This window comes from Pituophis catenifer, unplaced genomic scaffold (assembly GCF_029215685.1).
Source record: "Pituophis catenifer annectens isolate HBS135680 unplaced genomic scaffold, rPitCat1.0.hap2 SCAF_9, whole genome shotgun sequence".
Lineage (NCBI taxonomy): Eukaryota > Metazoa > Chordata > Lepidosauria > Squamata > Colubridae > Pituophis > Pituophis catenifer.
Genome location: NW_027256889.1, coordinates 10,294,426 through 10,313,905, shown reverse-complemented (window position 1 = coordinate 10,313,905; position 19,480 = coordinate 10,294,426). Strand labels below are relative to the sequence as shown.

The following is a 19,480-nucleotide window of genomic DNA, read 5'->3' as shown; positions in this document are numbered from 1 at the left end:
ACAGCTGGCAAATGTTGCTGGAAACAATGTTTGGTCCTACGCAGAGCATTTGAGAGTGAGTTTTTTGTTACAACTTGGTTTCTGGGCTGATTGCCAACCCTTGTCGGACTTTGTTTAATCTCTGTAATTCACAGCTGGCTGATAAGGACATTTGTGGTTAAAGCCTGCATTTTGAAAGGGGTCTGTTTGTATTAAACAGTTTTTGGAGCTGTGTGTGTGCTACAGTTCTTGGGACCCATAGCTGGGGCAGAACAACAAAGTCACAAAATCTGCAAAACAAAAGCTGCATTTATTGATAGACAAACTCAGAAGCAGTCACTTCTGTATTCCAGGAGACGAGGGATTCCAAGAAGACATGAGCCCCTCATTCTTCATTGCCGTTCATACATCTCCTTAAGGATCTTCATGCTCTCAGCATAGCGCAACTGGTTCTTCTGCGAAGCTTCTTTCCACCTGGAAACAGGCCACAAGTCAACCACGGCACATGGATTTTTTGCATTATCCTTTCCACAAATTGTTTCCCGCTACACAGTGAATTCTCGCATGGGACCAATAACGATCTCTTGCAGGGGTGAAATCCAAATTTTTTTTACTACTGGTTCTGTGGGCGTGGCTTGGTAGGCGTGGTGTGGCTTGGCGGGCATGGCAGGGGAAGGATACTGCAAAATCTCCATTCCCACCTCACTCCAGGAGAAGGATACTGCAAAATCCCCATTCCCTCCCCACTCCAGGGGAAGGATACTGCAAAATCCCCATTCTCTCCCCACTCCTGGGGGAAGGATTTTGCAAAATCCCCATTCCCTCCCCACTTTGGGGCCAGCCAGAGGTGGTATTTGCTGGTTCTCCGAACTACTCAAACTTTCTGCTGCCGGTGCTTTGAACTGCTCAAAATTTCCACTACTGGTTCTCCAGAACCTGTCAGAACCTGCTGGATTTCACCCCTGAGCTCTTGTCTCTGGGCCACAGTTTGGCTTTCTGTTACACAAGCCCTACCTTTGTCTGATCTTCTTCCATCTCTCCATGTTCTTGTAGATGAGGGTAGACATTGAAGGGACCACTTCAGAAGTCTGGGAGGGTTTATAGGAGAGAGGAAACATATGCAAGATCACTTAATTTGCTATGAATCTAAGGGCACTGTATGAATGTCCTAACAAGCATCTTCAATCTAACAAGAGCATCTGATACAGTAGCTAAATTAATTGGAGACTTATCAGTCTGTGAAACTTGCAGTCCTAAATTCCTTTTCAGTTTTGTAGGACGTCAGCACTCACCCCACTCCTAGAAGAATGAAATATTCTAGGAAATATTAAAGAGGAAGAATATTATATTTCTGTGGATGAGAAAAGAAGAAAGATGTTTTTAAAGACAAAGCAGCTTCCTGCAGCTCTCTGCCCTCCTCCCTTCAGCTCCAGGTGATGGGATTAAGACATGGCCCTCAGGACATGATAGGATTAGCCCTCTACCCATCTCACCACATGGCACCTGGGAAGATTACATCACCCAGCAAGGCTCAACCAAGCCTGGGACACAGACAGCCTACAAAGTTAGCTAAGACCCCGCCCCCCTGGGAGACTGACAGCCAATGGGATACACTTCTTGTACAGGAACAGGAAATGCTAAGGCAGGGCCCAAGAGAGTGTATAAATATATCCCTCTCTCCATTCCATGTGCCTTTTTGCCCAGGACCTCAAAACCATGTGGTCCTGTCCACCATTAAAAACCATTTTTCCAAACAGCCACCATGTTTCCAGTGTCTTTCTCCCCACTTGGAACTGAACCCGGATGGACATTTCTTCCAACAGTTTATTTTACTTATGTTGATTTAGTTGGTGGCACATCTTCAGTTTTTAGCTGCCTTTTTAAGTTTGCACTTTTACGGTACATTATTCTGACTCATTCATCTTCCTGTTTTCTGTTCTTCCGGTTCTTTTAAATTAACATGTCTCGTAAGTACCCTTTCCTCACTTGAACTGAGAAAAGTAGTCTAACATAATCCTCTCCTTTGACAACTTGGCACAAAAGCCTACTCTTATCCACAACACAATCAAATCAGTTGAAAATATAGTGGCTTGATTCATACAACAAACCAGGCTTGGTTGGTGGGATTGTTATTATTTGTGGGTGTGTGTATCCGTGCATAATTTATTGCATTGTGTGAATCCAGAATGTTTTAGTTTATGACTCAATGCCCTGTGGAAACCCAGAAAAAGGGAGATAATTTAGCAAACCGGTTAAATGCAAATAGTATGTGATATAGCGACTATGGTTGTTTTTTTTTTTTTAGCTTCGATTTAGGTTTTGGCATGTTGTGTAAATCCGGGAGTGGTGTGGTGGCCTAAAAGTGGAGTTCTCGCCTCACAATCAGGAGGCTGTGAGTTCGATCCAAGGTAGAGGCAGATATTTCTTTCTCTGGGCACACCGAGAATATATCTGCTGAACAAAACTCCGCACTGGCGACAGGAAGGGCATCCGGCCATTTAAACACTCTGCTAACTCCATTCAGTTGCCCCGACTCCACCTCGCAAGGGATTATGGGGTCGTTAAAAGAAGATGATGTTGTGTGAATCGGGCCAGACAATTAAAAATACATTTCAAATTGAAAATGCTAGGTGTCCTCTTAAGAGTAATATGTCAGTTTTGGAAGACAGTTTTCCTTTCTGCTTCCTAACTGCCACATATTTTAGCCTGGGAAATTGGGAGGGGGGTTTTTGTTGGAGCGGTAGAAAGTTAGTCATAACAACATTCTGTATTCAAGGACACTTTTGCCTACATCTGCTGGAAACTGCCTGGAGATTGTATCCAGTTGAATGTGAAGAATTGATTGGACTATATGTGATGAGCTTGTGGGTGTGGGGCAGGGCTGCGAACTGTTAGCTGGGTGGGGGAAACCTGGAAGCTTTCAGATTCGGGTTTTCCCAGATGTGCCAACATGACATCCAGTGATGGGTTTCAGCTAGTTCGCACCTATTCGGGAGAACCGGTTGTTAACTTTCTAAGCAGTTCGGAGAACCGGTTGTTGGAAGAAATCTTATTTTGTTTTTTTTCCACTTTACAAGGCTAATCCTGTAAGGAAGGCAGGAAGGAAACATTCTGGTGGTGTTTCTAGCCTAATCTTTATTGCCCTGCTTACAGAAACTGCCTCTCTGCTTAACCCTTATTACATTGTAACAGATAAGTCGAAGTGCCCATCGATGTGAGTGAAGTTGAGTTGGCCACACCCACAGTCACATGACCACCGAGTCATGCCTACCCAGCTGGTCATTAGGGCAGAGAACCGGTTGTTAAATTATTTGAATCCCACCACTGATGACATCTCTAATAAATTGGGACTTTGAGGAACCTCAGGCCTCGGAGTTTTATTTCGTTAGGGGTGTTCCTTGGAACCCTGACATAATATCCTGATGCACACTGCCCCATGTCTTGCTGATAGTAAGAGGGGATTCAGATGAGAAAAGGTGGTTAAAATCCCTACCATTTGCTATTTTACCATCCAACCTGTTTATTCTCATCCCCGTCACCCCACCCCACTCCTTAATTTGCAGGATGGTCTGACCGTTTCAGCAGCCACTTTTGTTTCCTCTTCGGATGCTGGTGGGAATGGGATACGCAGGTTAATGGGTTCCCCTGCAGGATTTGTCTGGCAAGGGATAGGCGATGGTAGCTTGTAGACATCCTGGATTTTCCCATTTAAGACTTCAACGCCCTGAGATCCCAGAGTTTAAGAGAGAGGAGAGAAAGAGGACAAAAAAATAATGGGTCCAACTTTTGCAGCCTTAATCAGGAGACTTATTCTTGAAATGCAGTATATAAAGTACTGTATATTTATGTTACAGTATATACAGCAGGGGTGTTAAACTCAAAGTCCGGGGGCCAGATCCGGCCCGCGGGGTGCTGCGATCTGGCTGGAACCATCTGTCCTGGAAACAATGAAGGACCAGCAGTGCCTCTGCCAGCGAAAACAGGCTGGTGAGTTTTGTTTTCGCTGGCAGAGGGTTGCAGGAAACCACTGCAGCTAAAAACGGAGCTTGTTAGCCCGTTTTTGGCTGTGACATTTTTGGCTGTTACTAGAGGACTGCTGGTAGGTCCGTTTTTCGCCCTCCCCAGGCTCCGGAGACTTTCCTGGAGCCTCCAGGAAGGCAAAAACGGCCTCCCCCAGACACTGGAGGCCCTCCAGAGGCCGGAAACAGCCCCGTTTCCGGACTTACAGTAGGCCTGTTTTTTGCCCTCCCAGAGCTTCCGTGCACACCCTACACTTACCTGGCATCCAAAACGGGCCGTGTGGAGACTCCTGAGAGGGGCAGGGTGGGCGGGGTCAGCCAGTCCTTGGAACAACCAGTTCAGCAAACCAGATTAAAATTAACATCTGGTTCACCCGAACCGGTCTGAACCAGCTGAATCCCACCCCTGCCTTTGAGATTTGCATTTGGAAATTTGCTTAAATTCTGAAGACTGAAGATCCAGTCTTCAGAATCTAGGACAGGCCTGTTGATTTGGAAAAGAATCTAGGACAGACCTGTCCATCTTTTCCATTTTAGACAAAGGAGAATGTAGGCTAGATATGGATCTGAGCCTTGTTTCGCTGGTGGAATCCAAAGTTTTGCTCAATCCACACTGGCCCAGTATCCCTCAGGCTGGGACTTCTGGAAGCTATAAGCTTAATGAACGTAAAGGTAGTCCTCATTTAGCAACATCGGTTGGGACCAGCAACTCGGTCATTAAGCCTGTGCTAAGTGAAACCACAACTGTGCTTATGATCTTGTTTCAGCTTTCCTTTGCTTTACAAGCAAACCTAAGAAGGTCGTAAATGCAAGGGTTGGTCATAAAATTTATTTTTTCATCACATAACTGCAAATGGTCACTAAACAAGGACTACCTATACAGGATGCCACGTGGGTAAAGAAGGATGTAACCTCTGTGCATAAAAAGTCCCAGATCAGATTCAGACTTCATTTGGATTACATATTTACCGGTCTGACCTCCTCAATTGTGTGAGTTATGGAGAGAAAGGTGCGCAATAGATTTTAAGGCCCGCCAGAGAAAAGTTTGTGGAAAGCAGTAAACTCAGCTATTGTTTGACTGGTGAGAAAAGACTTTTCCCACTTAGAAGCCGGATTAGGGAATCCTATTCTGTACCTCTTCATCCTCAAGCAGGGTGGGTAGATTTGGGCTGGGAGATCGTTCCTGTTCCCGCACCATGGGACTATTCCGCATCCAAGCTCGGCAGATGGGGTATAGTGGGGTGCTCTCGGAGAACTGGGCCAGGTCTACACTTCGATCAAACAGCTTGATGATGTAGGTGTCTGCAAAGATAAAGATGTCAGGGTTCTCACGGATGCCCTAATTAAATCATAAGTCTTGAGCCAAGCTTCAAAAGAAATCCAGGTATTTATTAGGAGCTTCATGTTGGCACGTTCCCAAGTGAAGCCAGCTCTGACTCTACGTAATTTACGCTCCAATTATGACCCTGTTTTCCCCTTCCCACCAGGGTGTGTCATCAATCACATTCGTCAAGGGAGCAATTTCGTGGGTGGCAGAGGTCAGTCCCCTTCGACTGCTGTAGGTATCCCTGGGATACAGCCTTGAGGGAGATAAGCATGGAATGTGCATCTATTTTTTGCTGCTGGGCAGTTTCGCCAATTTCCCATTCCCCCTGGCCTACGGCAACTCGAGAGCAGGCCAGGGATATTTTGCGAGTTGACAAAAAGATACCTTAAAAAAATTAAGAGACAGATCTTAAATCAGAGCTGGGTGATGCCTTCAGAAATCGAAGGTGGCTTGAGTCATAATTCAGCAGCAAAACCTAAGCTTTGCATCTCTAAGGTCAGCAGTTTAACTCTTCGCCAAGAATCAATGACTTGGCTCAAGAGTCACCACGGTAGCTCTGATGCTTCCACTCACTCTGCTTTTGTGGTCCCCCTTCAGTGAGTCCATCGTCCATCTCTTTCCTCTTCTTGCGACGGTGATGGGAGAATCGAGTAGAAGGCCTGAGAACACAAAAGCATTAGAAGGTGATGCAAGCAACTGGAAGGTTTTGCACTGAGCAGATGGGGATGATGAGACTTCTGAGAATGTCTTCCAACTCTGTTAGGACTCATTCCATGGGCTCTGAAGAACCTGATCTCATAAGTGTCTCTGGGACAAGACACCTGGAACACCCAGAATGAATGGAGTAGACATTCAAGTTTTTGTTTAAGGAGGCTAGATCGCCTTTTGTGAAGGAGGCTTAATTGAGATTCCTGCACTGGGCAGGAAGTTGGACTGAATTGTCCCTTCCGACACTAGGATTCCATGACCCTGAACGCTGGCAGATGTAACAAGCTATCATACAGTAGTGGCCAAAATTGTGGGAACCTTTTGGGAAAAGTGTATTTTTGAGGTTTGATGGCTAATAACACCATTTTTTTTGGGAGTTTCAAGATAATCATATTCCACTGCTGGAATGGCCTGGGAATAGCCCAGACCTTCACCCAATTGAATATCTATGGAGCCGACTAAAGAAACTTGTTAAGTCAGAAGCGACCCAGCAATAAAACCCAGTTAATAGAAGCAATCATTCAATTTTGGTTTCACATTATAACAGCTGCAGAACTCAAAGACTTGGTTCACTCCATGGGAAGACGTTGTAAAGCTGTAATTCATGCTAATAGTTACCCAAATATTAACTGACATGATAATTTTTGTATATCTCATTTTTTCTATGGTGATAATTTTTGTATATCTCATTTTTTCTACCTTTCACTTTTCTTCTTTATACTGTAACTGCTATTCTAATAGCAAATCCTTCATAAAAGTTATTGCATTACATTCCTGATTAAATTATCTTTCCATTGATATATAATTTTATGGTACTACTAAAAAAAAAAAAGTGGTGTTATTAGCTTGTTTCAGAAAATACACTTTTCCCAAAAGGTTTCCACAATTTTGGCCACTACTGTATACGACGATTAGAAACCAAGTGATAGTGTCTCCACCAAGTGTACGGATCTGCAACTTTCCAGTTCTTTGGCATGCTGTTTTTTCTTGATTGAGACAAGTCAGCTTGGCTCTGAAGAAAAATTAGGTACCCCTGGTTTCCTTTAGACCAGCCATGCCCAACCTTTTGGCTTACCTGGGCCTTATATATAAAATATATCAAATTAGTTAATGAATATCAACATATATAATAATGATAAAAAGTTTACAATCTATGTTACTAAGCTGTCCAGGGCTGTGTGTGGCCTGTGCGCCACGGGTTAGACACACCTGTTTTAGACAGGTGATGGAATTTGCATCCCACTGGCAATAGCAAACAAGCTAGAGCTAAACTTTTCCAGACCAAGTGCCCAAATGCAATGCATGTGCGGACCCCCCGCACGCCCCCCACGCATGCGTGGCAGAGACCAAAGACCAGCCAGCCAGTGGGGGGCACGCACACATGCGCGGCAGAGCTGAACTGGGGCAACGGCTCGCGTGCCCACAGAGAAGGCGCTGCGTGCCACCTCTGGCACGCGTGCGATAGGTTCGCCATCACGGTGCTAGGGTAATGGGAATTGTGGATCTAGCTCAGATCATAGCAGTGGCGAAAGTTTAAAGCTAGTTTCTGTCCTGCCATCATTCTGAGCTGGCTTGATGTCCGCTTACCGATATGTCTTAATCGTGCAACGGCAATTATACAATAGGCCTTGGGCCTATTTTGCTCCAGCCTATTTATTACTTCATATAGTATAAAACAAGGGTCTCCAACCTTGGCAACTTTTAAGACTTGTGGACTTTAAGACTTGTGGACTTCAACTCCCAGAATCCTGGGAGTTGAAGTCCACAAGTCTTAAAGTTGCCAAGGTTGGAGACCCCTGGTATAAAACATCTACATTTTGAATAAATAACACAATCAACCCAAGGGGCACTGGAAATGAGTCACTGAGCATCCAAATTACTCTCCTGCCTGTCGAGAAGATCCCCTCTGCGATCAGCTTTTTAAAAATCCAACCGCAGCAAGAGCTACAAGTCATTTGCCTGGTTTGCATATTAATTAAACAGTATTTCTAGGCCACGCCCATTCCAAAGTATTCTGGGCTGCAAAGAGCGAAACTGAAAATCCAGGAAACGGATAGTAAGAAACGGTAAACTTTTTTTTTTTTTTTTTTTGGATAGTGTCTCTGGTCACAGTTGCAACTGGAGGCACCTTGAAATTGGTACTGCTTTTGAGAAGCACTTTTCAGTGCTTTCTCAAGAAAGCACTGAATTCCAAATGCTGTTGGCAAGGAAGAGAACCAAGTGCATTGGCTGCACTCATTCCCACAACTGAAGAAACAAGGCGCTCCTTTGGTTGTCTTTCTGGCTGCTGGAACCGCCAGGGGGGAGGAAATCCCAAAACAAAACCTGCAGGCCAAGTTCACACACAGCATTGAAATCGACGTGCGAACCAGACTCCTGATGGCATTCAACACAGTGACGTGTGAACCAGGCTGCAGAATTCTGTGCCACACGCTTGCGTGATTTTGTTTCTTGAGATCTTCAGTTGAACTCAGTAAGAAAACTTTCTATTCTCCCACTCTGTGGTCATCAGTAGGCAAGGAAGGAAGGACAGGGCTAAGAACCATACCTCTTTCCTGTAGCAATAGGAGAAGGGTCCCTGCAACCGCAAAGCAAGAGAGGTTAGGAAATACCTAGCAGGCAACAGCCCCACCAGAAAGAAAATGGCTTTTCTAGGAAGTTGGTTCTCAGCAGAGTTAGCAAGTCTATAGACTGGAGCAGGGATGGGAAGCTGCAGCCTCCAGATACGGCTGGACTATGATTCCCAGAAGTCATAGCCAGCATCGCCAACAGTGAATGCTGGGAGTCGTAGTCCAGGTACACCCGGAAGGATATAAATTCCTCAGCTCTTTGGGGCCTGCTGTCCCAGACCACTAGTAATACCTCCTTTTTGAAAGTTTGGTATTATATAAATATCTGTAAAAATATTGTAAATACTTTTTAAGGCGTCATTTTGAAAAAGCTTCAAAAGCAAGCAAGCAGAAAGGATAATAGGATAATTAGGTAGATGTACTGCTAGTTGTTTTTACGCGATAGTCTAAAAGTTGGAGATTGCTTGGGGAAGATAAAAAAAGATATTTGGACCCACTTCTCAAATTCCTCTCGAGTACTTCTGAAAGAAGAGCAGAGCGAAGGATTTCAAAGACGCTGCAGGAGACATAAGCCAAATCATCTCAATGCCTGACTGTCAACTGAACATGGGTGAACCTTTCTTAAAAAAATTCCTTTCTCTGCCTGAATTCGGCTAATGGCTTGAGGCAGGTCAAAGTGCAAAGAGAAAGGAGAAGGCTGAACATGATGGCTGCTCCTTACTTGCTGAGCGCATCTGATGATGTCTTTCCAGGGTCCTCTTCCATTTGATCCCTGAGATGAATCAGAAAAAAAAAAGAAAAAGAAAAAGGGGAAATGTAATTGGCTTTGTCCAAAACATGAATGCACCCTTTGAGGGTTCTTCCTGACAACTACTTCGGCCTCGTGAGAAATGAGAGATTGACAGGCTGGTAGAATAGGAAGAGATTCCTATCAGAATCTGAAACCAGAAGGGCAGCTCCCCGGCGCGCATGAGCGCACCAACCAGCTGGTCTTTGCTGAAACCGGAAGACCAGGTGACTGGCACGCCTGCACACACCGGAAATCGGAAGGTCAACTTCCCGGCGCGTGCATGCTGCTCATGTGTGAACTGCTCTTCAGGTTTCCAGTGCTTCCCCCCCGCGTGGTGCATTCGCTCCCGTTTCGGCTGGTTCGCCAACACTGATTTAGGAAATGTTCAGCCATAAAAAGCAAAAATGGCCCACTCAACAGTTTTAACCCCTTTCAAATATCAACGGTTTCAGATTTCTTTTCGGTGCTCAGAACTGACTTGCTGATTCTTACCTGTCAACATCCGTTTTCTCCAGCAGACACTGTAGGACGGCATCAAGACGGTTTCGAGCATTGGCCGTCTCAAGATCTGAGGATGATGAGAGATTGTTACTCCGGCATAAAACAATGAGAGGAATTCATGATGTATCTTTTTTTTTTTAAGTTAACAATGAAGTCGCCTGTTTTTTTTTTCAAGTCTAGGAAACTCCCAAAGGCCTGTGGATTACTCTCTTTAAAAAGCTAAATAACATTTACTTCTAATGCAATCCAAGCTGAAGAACGGGAATGGGAGAGAAGAGGTTAGATAAAATTCAAATCCTTGGATTTTTATAGCAGAATATTTCCCGAGGCATTTTACCTGGTTTTTCTGTTTTGACTTTGGTATGTAACATGTTTGTCGAGAAGCAATTTCCTGCAGGAGTAAGAAAGCAGGGGGAAAAAAAAATATCTCAAATTCATATTTTGACTTTGGGGAAGGCATCACACAACCACAAAAGATGATAGAGCCCAAAAATAAAGGGAAGAAAGACAAATAAACTCAATCCCACCTTGATTTTGCTTACTATAAGAAGGAAATAAACTTGGACCAGTTTTCCAGATGCTGTTATTACAGGTAGTCTTCCACTTACGACCACAATCCAGATTAAAGATTGTAGTTATTAAATGAGTTTTGCCCAATTTTCCAATCTTTTTGCCACCGTTGTTAAGCAAATAACACTGCAGTTGTTAAGTGAATCATATGGTCATTAAGCAAAATTGGCTTCCCCATTGACTTTGCTTGTGAGAAGCCAGCTGAGAAGGTTACAACATAGGGATCACAGCACCCCTGGACAATGCAACTGTCTTATATACATGCCCAGTTGCTAAGCAACCAAATTCTGATCGCGTGACCATGGGGGATGCTGCGATGGTTGTAAGTGTGAAAAATGGTCATAAGTCACTTTTTCCAGTGCTGTTCTAACTTCCCATGGTCTCTAAATGAATGGTTGTAGGTTGCAGACTACCTGTATATCTTATAAACAGTATCTCAGGGGTCTGCAACCTTAAACACTCAAAGAGCCATTTGGACCCCTTTCCCACAGAAAAGAAAACACCGGGAGCCACAAAACCTGGGTGGGCGTGGCCAACTCGATGTCACTCACTTCCACCAGTCACATGACACACCCCCCCCCCAGCCATGCCTACCCAGCCGGTCATTAGGGCAGAGAACCAGTTGTTAAAAAACACCGGGACCCACAAAATCCTTTTGTCATATCTCTCTCTCCCCTCCCTCCCTCCCTCTCTCCCTATATCTATGTGTCTCTTTCTCCCACTCTCTCTGCCCTGGCCGCTTCTCCATCCCCAGCCATCGCCCTTACCTTCTCAGGCCAGGCGAGGAGTGACTGGGAGTGGGGGGCAAGGGGCAGAGCCAGCCAGTGGTGGGCTCACCTGACAGGAAGCCACAGCTGAGGGTGCAAAGAGCCACATGCGGCTCCAGAGCCACAGGTTACTGACCCCTGGTGTATCTCAACTTTAGCAATTGTCAGATGCATGGACTTCACTTCCCAGAATTCCCCAGCCACCGTGGAAAGGCTGGCTGAGATATTCTGGGAGTTGAAGTCCACACATCTGAAAAAGTGGTCAAGATTGAAAAACGCTATCATATAAGAGGAAGGGAAGGAAAAACATAATCAGACTTGCAAGGTCTCAATGAAATACTATATATATATATATATATATATATATATATATACTTCTAGTCTTCCTATAGAATTAGTTTGCTGGTCTGATTTACCTTAAAAGGGCTGATACACGTGAGAAAAATAGTACAGAAAGTTCAACCTAATGGATTCAAGTAATGACAAAAGCTACCCCCAAAAGCCTTGGTGGCGCAGTGGACTAAGTGCTGTTAAAGTAGCACTTAGTTGCCACCTGCCTGCAATTACTGCAAGTTCGAATCTCACCAGGCTCAAGGTTGACTCATCCTTCCATCCTTTCGAGGACCCGGATTGTGGGGGCAATAAGCTGACTTTGTATTAAAAAAAAGAACACCGCTTAGGGGGGGTCGAAAGCCCTACTAAGCAGGTATATACAAAAGTATGAAGGCTATTGCTTAATGCATTGTAAGTCGCCCTGAGTCTCCGGAGAAGGGCGGCATATAAATCGAACTAATAAATAATAATAAATAATAATAAACGTGTTGACTACAAGCCCCTCGTTGCAATAATGCTCCAACAAGAATGGAACTTGCCATCAAATTCAGCTTGGGAGCAGTTTTCTTAAAGTAACAAAAAAAAACTCAATAGATCAAGGGTCCTCAAACTTGGCAGCTTTAAGACTGGTGAACTTCAACTCCCAGAATTCTCCAGCCAGCATAGAATAGCTGGCTGGAGAATTCTGGGAGTTGAAGTCCACCAGTCTTAAAACTGCCAAGTTTGAAGACCTCTGCAATAGATTGAATTCCTTCAATCTATTGCTAAAGCAGAAGAAATGTTAAAGCAGAGAAACTGGGAAAGTTTTTTCTTTTTTGCTTTTCTGAAAGTTAGGACTCTTAAAGGCAGCTCCGCTCTAAAAGTCATGCGAGTCAGGTTTGCAGGGCACGTGAGAAAAGTCATGCGAGTCAGGTTTGCAGGGCACGTAAGAAAAGGTTCAAATCCGTGGTTTGCGCTTCGGGCCGATCCGTGAAATCCAGGGCTCCCTGCCTTTTAAATCTGAATCATCAAGCCAATCCCATCCCATCACTTTTAGGGACTCTTTGCAAGTCCGCGATCTCAAAGCCACGGCGATCTCTTGATGGGGGTTTAGCGTGTTGTGTGAATCCAGCCAGCGAGGACTTTTAAGAACTCTTGAGCATAGACAGGACTGAGCACGTACAACCCTCCGTGCAATTGATGGCATCCCGATCAATTCTCCCTTCTCCTCCTCCTCCAACATTTTTCCCACCCCCCGTTTTAGGGGCAAAATCGCTTTTTGGCTGCTCGGATGAAGAAGGGGAGAAAGCGAATTCCCGCCGGATCGGGCTGCACCTCTAAGAGCAGATCCCGACCTCCCTTCTGCCCGATCCCGCAGCAGCCACAGCCCAAGAGTGGGCATCCCACCCACCCCTTGCAACCTCTTACTTTTGGTGGAAAAGGAGCGATTCCAGCTCTTCCAATGGAGCAGATCGAAGCCAAATCCTTCGGGAGGGATCGCTGTCGGGCTCTCTGCTTGGGCTGGCTCGCTTCCTTTCCTAGCTTTGCACGCACCCCCCCCTCCCTCCCTCCCTCCCTCCGTCCGCGCGCAAAACCCCCCAGACTCCCCCCCCCCCTCCAACGAAAAGCTGCCTCTTCTGGATCGCTTTGCCCGTCCGTACGAATGCAGAAAAACCGCCTCTGGTGCATTGCATGCTGGGAATTGTAGGCCGGGCGATTCCACCCAGTGACTGAGACTGTTTTTTTTCCCCCCTCCCCTCCTTTGCGAATAGAAACAGCGCCTCTTGTGCAAGGATGGCGCTCCTGTGAGCCAGACACAACTACTATTTTTCCCCCCCCCCCTGTGTTTCAAGAAGTTGTCATCTTAACAGAATAGTAGAATAACAAGAGTTGGAAGCAGTGGTGGGCTTCAAAATGTTGTACTACCGGTTCTGTGGGTGTGGCTTGGTGGGCGTGGCATGGCAGGGGAAGGATTTATTTTCTATTTATTTTCTATTTTTTTTTCTATTTTATTTGATTTATATATGCCGCCCTTCTCCGGAGACTCAGGGCGGCTTACAATGCGCCAAGCAATAGCCTTCATCCTTTTGTATATTTATACAAAGTCAACTTATTGCCCCCACAATCTGGGTCCTCATTTCACCTACCTTAGAAAGGATGGAAGGCTGAGTCAACCTTGAGCCTGGCGAGATTCGAACCTGCAGTAATTGCAGGCAGCTGGTCTTAATAACAGGGTGCTTTAGACCACTGTACTACCAAGGCTCTTGGTAGTACAGGATACTGTAAAATCTCCATTCCCACCCCACTCCAGGGGAAGGATACTGCGAAATCCCCATTTCCTCCCGATCAGCTGGGACTTGGGAGGCAGAGAATAGATGGAGGTGGGGGTCAGTCAGAATTTTTACTACCGGTTCTCCGAACTACTCAAAATTTCTGCTACCGGTTCTCCAGAACTGGTTAGAACTTGCTGAAACCCACCTCTGGTTGGAAGGGACATTGGAGGTCTTCTAGTGCATGGGTCTCCAACCTTGGCCACTTTAAGCTTGGTGGATTTCAACGCCCAGAATGGTTTTAATGGTGGACAGGATCACATGCCTTGATGATGTTGGGTGAAGAGAAAAAAGGGAAGAGATGCTGAGAGTGCCGAGGTTTTATGCCCTCTCTGGGCTTTTGAATTTGAGTTTGTGTTCTGGTTTTGTTGTCAGGCTCCCATGGGGCCATGCAGGAGCAATTTTGTAGGCTGTGTTTTTGAGTCCCAAACTTGGTTGAGCCTTGCTGGGTGATGTAATCTTCCCAGGTACCATGTGGTGAGATGGGTATGTGAAGATCACTTACGATGACGTCCGGGTCAGTGGGCGGAGCCTTCCTCCGGTTTTACTACCGGTTCTTGCGAACTGGTCCGAACCGGAGGCAACCCACCATTGGGGTAGAGGGCTAATCCTATCATGTCCTGAGGACCATGTCTTAATCCCATTGTTGTGGATTTAATAAGACAAACACAACTTTTGGGTTAATCAGAGACAGATTTTATATATTGCGCAATAGGTTCAAGGCTCTGTACATGAAGCGTTGAACAAAGACAGGAATTAGATACAATGGTTTTATACCCTTCTAGACAAAGGATTCTTTGAAGTCAGCAATTCATATGGTCCTATACATTTATCAATTTTAGTTGACATTTCCTTTGCAAAACAGTCATAATTCTTTTTGTAGATTACTGAAGCATATCTTTTATCTTTTGTTGAAACAACAAAGTGGACATCTCTGTCACTTTAACCTCAAGGTGTAAATCACATAGACTGTTCTTATCTGTGACAACTGAGAGGCCTTGAAGTAAGCATCCTGTGTTCTAATATAATTGCAAGCAATTTCTCTCTTACAATATTAAGAACAAAGAGGGCCCTTCAGTGACTATCTAACTGAACCCGTGTTTTTTATTTATTTTATTTTATTTGTTACCTGTCCCACCATACCATCACCCTGGAGCTGAAGGTCTTTTGTGTTGTAGATAAGTTGTCTTTTTTTTTTTTTTTGCTTTTAATTTATATGCCGCCCTTCTCCGGAGACTCAGGGCGGCTTACAATGCGTTAAGCAATAGCCTTCGTACTTTTGTATATTTATACAAAGTCAGCTTATTGCCCCCACAATCTGGGTCCTCATTTCACCTACCTTAGAAAGGATGGAAGGCTGAGTCAACCTTGAGCCTGGTGAGATTTGAACTTGCAGTAATTGCAAGCAGCAGATGTTAATAACAGTGCTTTAGTCCACTGTACTATCAGGCTCTTTTGTCTTTCTGGGGCTATTAACAAAGTCGGGGTCTGCTTTCCAAGAGCATATTTCTCCTCTTCTCATCCAGGAAGGTATAATATTCTGCCTTTTTAATATTTCCAAGAATATTTCATTTTTCTAGGCGAGGGGTGGGTGCTAACTTCCTACACTTTGAAGATCTTTTGCTTCTCATCCAAAAAGCTTTTTCGGCCTTAACTGAGGTCCTTCCATTCCCCTCCATCCAGTCAGAGCTGAAGAAGCTTCTTGGATAAGAAGCAAAACGTCTTCAAAGAAAAACCAGAAAGTCCAGTTGCCTCTTGAAAAAAGCACCTTTGGGACAACCATGCCCTGGATGACTGAGAATCTCCATAGACAGGCAGCCCGTTAGATTCCCCCACCCCCACCACCTTCCCTGATGGTGTTAATCGTGGTGCTGAATCAAACTCTTGCAGAAGTTGGTCATATATATTCAAGGTTGACTCAGCCTTCCATCCTTCCGAGGTAGGTAAAATGAGGACCCGGTTTGTGGGGGCAATAAACTTGACTTTGTATAAAATAGAACACTGTTTAGGGGGGCCCAAAAAAGCCCTACTAAGCAAGTATATACAAAAGTATGAAGGCTATTGCTTAACGCATTGTAAGCCGCCCTGAGTCTCCGGAGAAGGGCGGCATATAAATCGAACTAATAAATAAATAAATAATATATTGCATTAGGAAATTCTTCAGAGTCCCACTACAGACTGGGCTTTGTGCATTTTTAAGGGTAACCATATGAACAACAACTTCTTCAAAACTTGGATTCAGCTTCACGATAACAACATTGAGAGGGGAAGGGACAACTTCCTTAAAAAAACAACAACCTGGGCTTTAGCTCACACGAGCGTCATCCTTGCGCAAGAGGCGCTGTTTCCATTCGCAAAAGTCCCTCTCTTCTCAATCAGTCTCTGTCTTGCAGCCAATTCGAAAAACTTTTCTTTTCTTTTCTACCCAATATCATCCGGAAGACGTCAGATACAGCTTCTGCACTAAAACCTGAACTGCAGTTTGGATTATTTTCGCTTAGATCTCAATTCGGATCAACTTCAACACAAGATCAGAGATCAACCCAAGATCGGTAACCAACAAGGGCTGTAGTAGGTTTGCAAAAAAAAAAAAAGAAAGAAAAAAGACTAGCGATCACTTGCAATCTCTTAACATTTTGTAGCCTTTGAATTTCACTCTTTGTCACTTTTTTTTTTTAAAAAAATACCCAATGAGGATGCACAGGTTGGATTTGGAAATAATGCCCGTTTGTAGTTTTGCAGAATTGCTCAGCCCTGGTGAAAACTTGCGGTTTTGTGCATCTATTTTATTCACTTTAATCATTGCTTCGATCTAACTCTTAGTATTTCCTTAGTCAACTCCACGCTTTAAAAGGCTGGCCCAGAGCATGGCGGGATGTGTAGTTCGTACGCCAGGAGAAGTCTCCTGCCTTTGGAGGCGGCGCGCGGCACGCAATCCTTTCTGGGAATTGTAGTTCTGGAACTTGCTCTGTCATGGCCGGGGAGGGAAAAAGGGAGGCGCTTGTTTTCCCTACATCCTTTGCGCGCAGGGACCGCCTTTTTTTCCCTGTTGCTAAGCGACCGTAAAGGCGGTAAGTTTATCCTGTGGTGAGCGGGAAATACTTCGGGGGGGCCGTCGAGGGTGAAAGTTGTGGGGATTTGAGTCTGGGGCGAGAAGGGCTGGGGAGTCACCCCCGACGGCGGGGTTACTGCACCGAATCTGGAGTGGCTCGTAAACCCTTCCCTGGGCAGGAAGGATCACACTTCCTATCGTCCCCATCCACCTGGGAATGATGGCTTGGGAAGTCCCAGAGTTGAGGAAAGCTGTGGGAATTCGGCCATTGTTGTGGGGAAAAAAAATGGGAGGCAGAAATATTTATTTTTTATCCTGCCTTTAAACCACTTGAGGCCAAGAGTATGTCTAATACTCCTTCCTCCTCCTATCCCCACCCCCAACAACTTGATTTATTGCCGCCCTTCTCTGGAGACTCAGGGCGGCTTACAATGCGTTAATACTTCCTTCATGAAAAGCCTTCATACTTTTGTATATTTTATACAAAATCAGCTTATTGCCCCCACCAACTGGGTCCTCAATTTACCTACCTTAGAAAGGATGGAAGGCTGAGTCAACCTTGAGCCTGGGGAGATTCGAACTTGCAATAATTGCAGACAGCTGAATGTTAATAACAAGCTTTTAGTCTGTTGAGCTATCCAGGTTGGGTTTGAAAGAGTAATTGTCATGCCTTAAGTGGGACTCGAACTCAACACTCTGGATTCCTAGCCTGGTGCCTTAATCACTAGACCAGACCATGGTTGTCTAATTTTTTTGCTCGCCTGGGCTGCATTGAGTGAAGAGGAATTGTCTTGGGCTGCATATAACATATATAATAATGTATATAAATAACCAACTTCTTTTATTTTTTAATAAAGTTTCCTGCTTGAGCAGGGGTAGGACTAGAAGACCTCCAAGCCCAAGGTCACTTCCAACTGTTATTGTGGAGTTGCATTACTAGCTGTCCAGCGTCACAGGCTGCCTGTGGGCTTGTAGGTTGGACATGACTGCACTAGACCAAAGTGGCTCTTGTTGTTAGTTGTGAAGTCGTGTCTGACCCATTGCGACCCCATCGACAACGTTCGTCCAGGCCTTCCTGTCCTCTACCATCCTCTGGAGTCCATTTAAGCTCACGCCTACTGCTTCAGTGACGCCATCCAGCCAACTCATTCTCTGCTGTCCTCTTCTTTTGCCCTCAATCTTTCCCAGCATTAGGCTCTTCTCCAGTGAGTCCTTCCTTCTCATTAGGTGGCCAAAGTATTTGAGTTTCATCTTCAGGATCTGGCCTTCTAAAGAGCAGTCAGGGTTGATCTCCTCTAGGACTGACCAGTTTGTTCGCCTTGCAGTCCAAGGGACTTGCAGGAGTCTTCTCCAGCGCCATAGTTCAAAGGCCTCCATTCTTTGGCGCTCAGCCTTCCTTATGGTCCAACTTTCACAGCCATACATTGCAATTGGGAAAACCATAGCCTGGACTATACGCACTTTTGTTGGCAGGGTGATGTCTCTGCTTTTTAGTATGCTGTCTAGATTTGCCATAACTTTCCTGCCCAGGAGCAAGCGTCTTTTAATTTCTTGGCTGTAGTCCTCATCTGCAGTGATCTTGGAGCCCAGGAAAATAAACTCTGTCACTACCTCCATTTCTTCCCCATTTATTTGCCTGGAATTTAGAGGGCCGGATGCCATGATATTAGTTTTCTTAATATTGAGTTTCAAGCCAGCTTTTGCACTGTCCTTCACTCGCATCAAGAGGTATCATACTCTTGTAGGTATGTTCACTATTGTGAGCTACACATAAAAAAGTGGGATAAAAGCATCATCATTATAACCCTGCCTCCTTAATCCTGCATTTGGTTAGGTTTAGCCAGAGAATAAACCCCATTAAAGGGAATTGAGCCTTGCTTCAGGACTTGGTTGGACAGGAAATATGCGTGAGCCATGATTCAGAATCTGCCTCTGATCTTGAGTCTTGCTTCAGAATGGTCAGCTTTGGGATCAGTAAACCAGGATTCAATTGAGGCTGATCAGCCACAAGCATCTCCTATTTAGCTGGAGCGATCAGAGGAAGGAGGAACAAGTCCCAGGTCTAGATGCCTACAGAAGTGAGCAGAGTTCTTTCAATAAGACTCCTCATTAGAGAAAGGTGAAATATGAGTCATTGTAGCCAGCTGTCAGCATATAAATTTAGGTAGTTGCTTTGCTTGCAGTCTTTATTGGAAATAACTGTTAGGCTTTCCAACTGATGATATATAATATATATAACTATATATAATATAGTTATAATATATATTATAACTTATATAATATATATAACTATAATTTAATTAATCATATTTCTATGCCACCCAATTCCCAAGGGATTCTGGGCGGCTATACCCTTTACTCCAAATGCTATCTACACCTTTTAAGTGTAGATTGGACCACTTACCTCTTCTTTGCCTCTCTTAATTCATACTTTGAATGATTTATTGGTTTTTGTATCTCAGCCAATGTTTGGAAGCTAAGCAGGGTTGGAGCTGGCTAGTACTTGGATGGGAAACATCCAACAAATACTAGGGCTATAAATGGAGAGGTAGGGA

The 19,480-nt window shown here is 44.7% G+C and overlaps 1 protein-coding gene across 2 annotated transcripts; it reads right to left on the bottom strand.

Moving 5' to 3' along the window:
* Positions 1–270: 270 nt before the first annotated feature.
* On the bottom strand, positions 271–13,094 carry LIN37 (lin-37 DREAM MuvB core complex component). 2 transcript variants are annotated; one of them, XM_070949589.1, is made up of 10 exons: positions 12,972–13,094; positions 10,232–10,285; positions 9,886–9,961; positions 9,325–9,375; positions 8,582–8,611; positions 5,899–5,984; positions 5,134–5,300; positions 3,554–3,703; positions 994–1,067; positions 271–453 (listed from the first exon to the last, which is right to left on the bottom strand). In XM_070949589.1, exons 2-10 carry the CDS (start codon positions 10,263–10,265, stop codon positions 372–374), a joined length of 750 nt encoding a protein of 249 aa, XP_070805690.1. In that variant the 5' UTR covers positions 10,266–10,285; positions 12,972–13,094; the 3' UTR covers positions 271–371. The 2 variants fall into 2 exon arrangements, with proteins under 2 accessions (XP_070805690.1, XP_070805691.1); XM_070949590.1 differs by lacking the exon at positions 8,582–8,611.
* Positions 13,095–19,480: the final 6,386 nt, after the last annotated feature.